Source organism: Egretta garzetta, unplaced genomic scaffold (assembly GCF_000687185.1).
Source record: "Egretta garzetta isolate BGI_Z169 unplaced genomic scaffold, ASM68718v1 scaffold359, whole genome shotgun sequence".
In the NCBI taxonomy this organism is placed as follows: domain Eukaryota; kingdom Metazoa; phylum Chordata; class Aves; order Pelecaniformes; family Ardeidae; genus Egretta; species Egretta garzetta.
Window position 1 is genome coordinate 21583 of NW_009260795.1, and position 1307 is coordinate 22889.

Consider the following 1307-nt stretch of genomic DNA (forward strand, 5'->3'; position numbering starts at 1 on the left):
GCGCGCCGGTCCGGGAGGGAGTCGGCTCTCCCGGGTGGGATTTCCTAGGTCTGAGCGGCGTCGACTTCTTTCCGACAGAACTACTCCCTGTCGGTGTACCTGGTGAAGCAGCTGACATCCGTGACGCTGCTACAGAAGCTCAGAGCCAAGGGCATCCGAAATCCGGACCACTCACGAGCCCTGAGTGAGTACCCCCGCTGAGGGTGTAACGCCGCTCGATCCGCGCCGGCGCTGAATTAACCAGGTCTCGGCGCGCCTCCCTTCCCACGGGTCCCATGGATGAGAGCTGGGTGGGAAGGTGAGCATTGCCGAGGGCCTGGATTATCTTCTCAGCGGCGCCATCCGGCAGAGCTCGATATCAAACCCTTCAGTCCCTGCTGCCACGCTCCCCAAACCCTGCGTCCCCTGAGGAGCAGCGGGCGCGGAGCCGGTGCCGCTTGCGTTGGCGTTGTGCGCTCTCGCCCTACGACCAAGCCTGGCCAAGGAGACTCCTGGGGGCCGGCAACCCCACGGCAAACGCTGTCGTGAGCATTGCCCGCCTCTCGCGCGGATAAGCGTCGCGGTGCAAAGCACAAGCGGTGTCTGTGCGTATGGATGCGTGGAGTGAGTATGGATGCGTGGAGTGAGTATGGATGCGTGGAATATGGATGCGTGGAGTGAGTATGGATGCGTGGAGTGAGTATGGATGCGTGGAAAAGCCAGGGCATTTTGACAGGAGACCTTTCTTCCCCTCTTCTTTCAGTCAAAGAAAAGCTAACGGCCGATCCCGACAGTGAGATAGCCACCACGAGCTTGCGGGTTTCCCTCATGTGTCCAGTAGGTTCCTACCTTTTTGTTCGTTTGTCTCGGCCGGGCCTTGGCCCACGGCTCCCCGCTTTGCAGCGGGACGAGGGCTCGCGCTGCCGCCGCTTTCGCTGGGAAGTCAGCTCTGATGCCTAAAGAGAAGCAGAACCGCTTGCTGCCACGCAGGGAAAAAAAAGCTTGCTGTTGGCCTAAGCCGCCTAGCCAAAAGCTGAGCCCATCCTCGCCCTCCACCTCACTGTTTGAGGTGGAAGCCAGCTTAAAAAAAAAGAAAGAAAAGGCAAAAATACCCTTGGAAGGGGGCAAAAATACCCTCGGGAGAGGTCATTTCTCCCTCGCTGGCAGTTTAACGTCCCACTGAGAGCGCTGGGCCGGGGAGGAAAGGGAGCGAGCGGGGCATGCCGCCGCCACGAGGCCGCTGGTCCGAACCCAGCTTCGTTTCTTGCTCCCTGTCCCCCAGCTGGGTAAGATGCGGCTGGGGGCGCGCCGCCGAGCCCTCACCTGGA

At 60.9% G+C, this 1307-nt stretch overlaps 1 protein-coding gene across 1 annotated transcript in view; it reads left to right on the plus strand.

Moving 5' to 3' along the window:
• LOC104133356 (E3 SUMO-protein ligase PIAS3) overlaps positions 1 to 1307 on the plus strand; it is a 16948-nt gene that overhangs the window by 15507 nt on the left and 134 nt on the right. Inside the window, exons 7-9 of the mRNA XM_035902118.1 lie at positions 79 to 184; positions 743 to 816; positions 1262 to 1307. The exon at positions 1262 to 1307 is cut by the window's right edge and continues 134 nt beyond it. Of these exons, the coding sequence (XP_035758011.1) occupies positions 79 to 184; positions 743 to 816; positions 1262 to 1307 (226 nt within the window). The remainder of the gene's footprint in view (positions 1 to 78; positions 185 to 742; positions 817 to 1261) is intronic.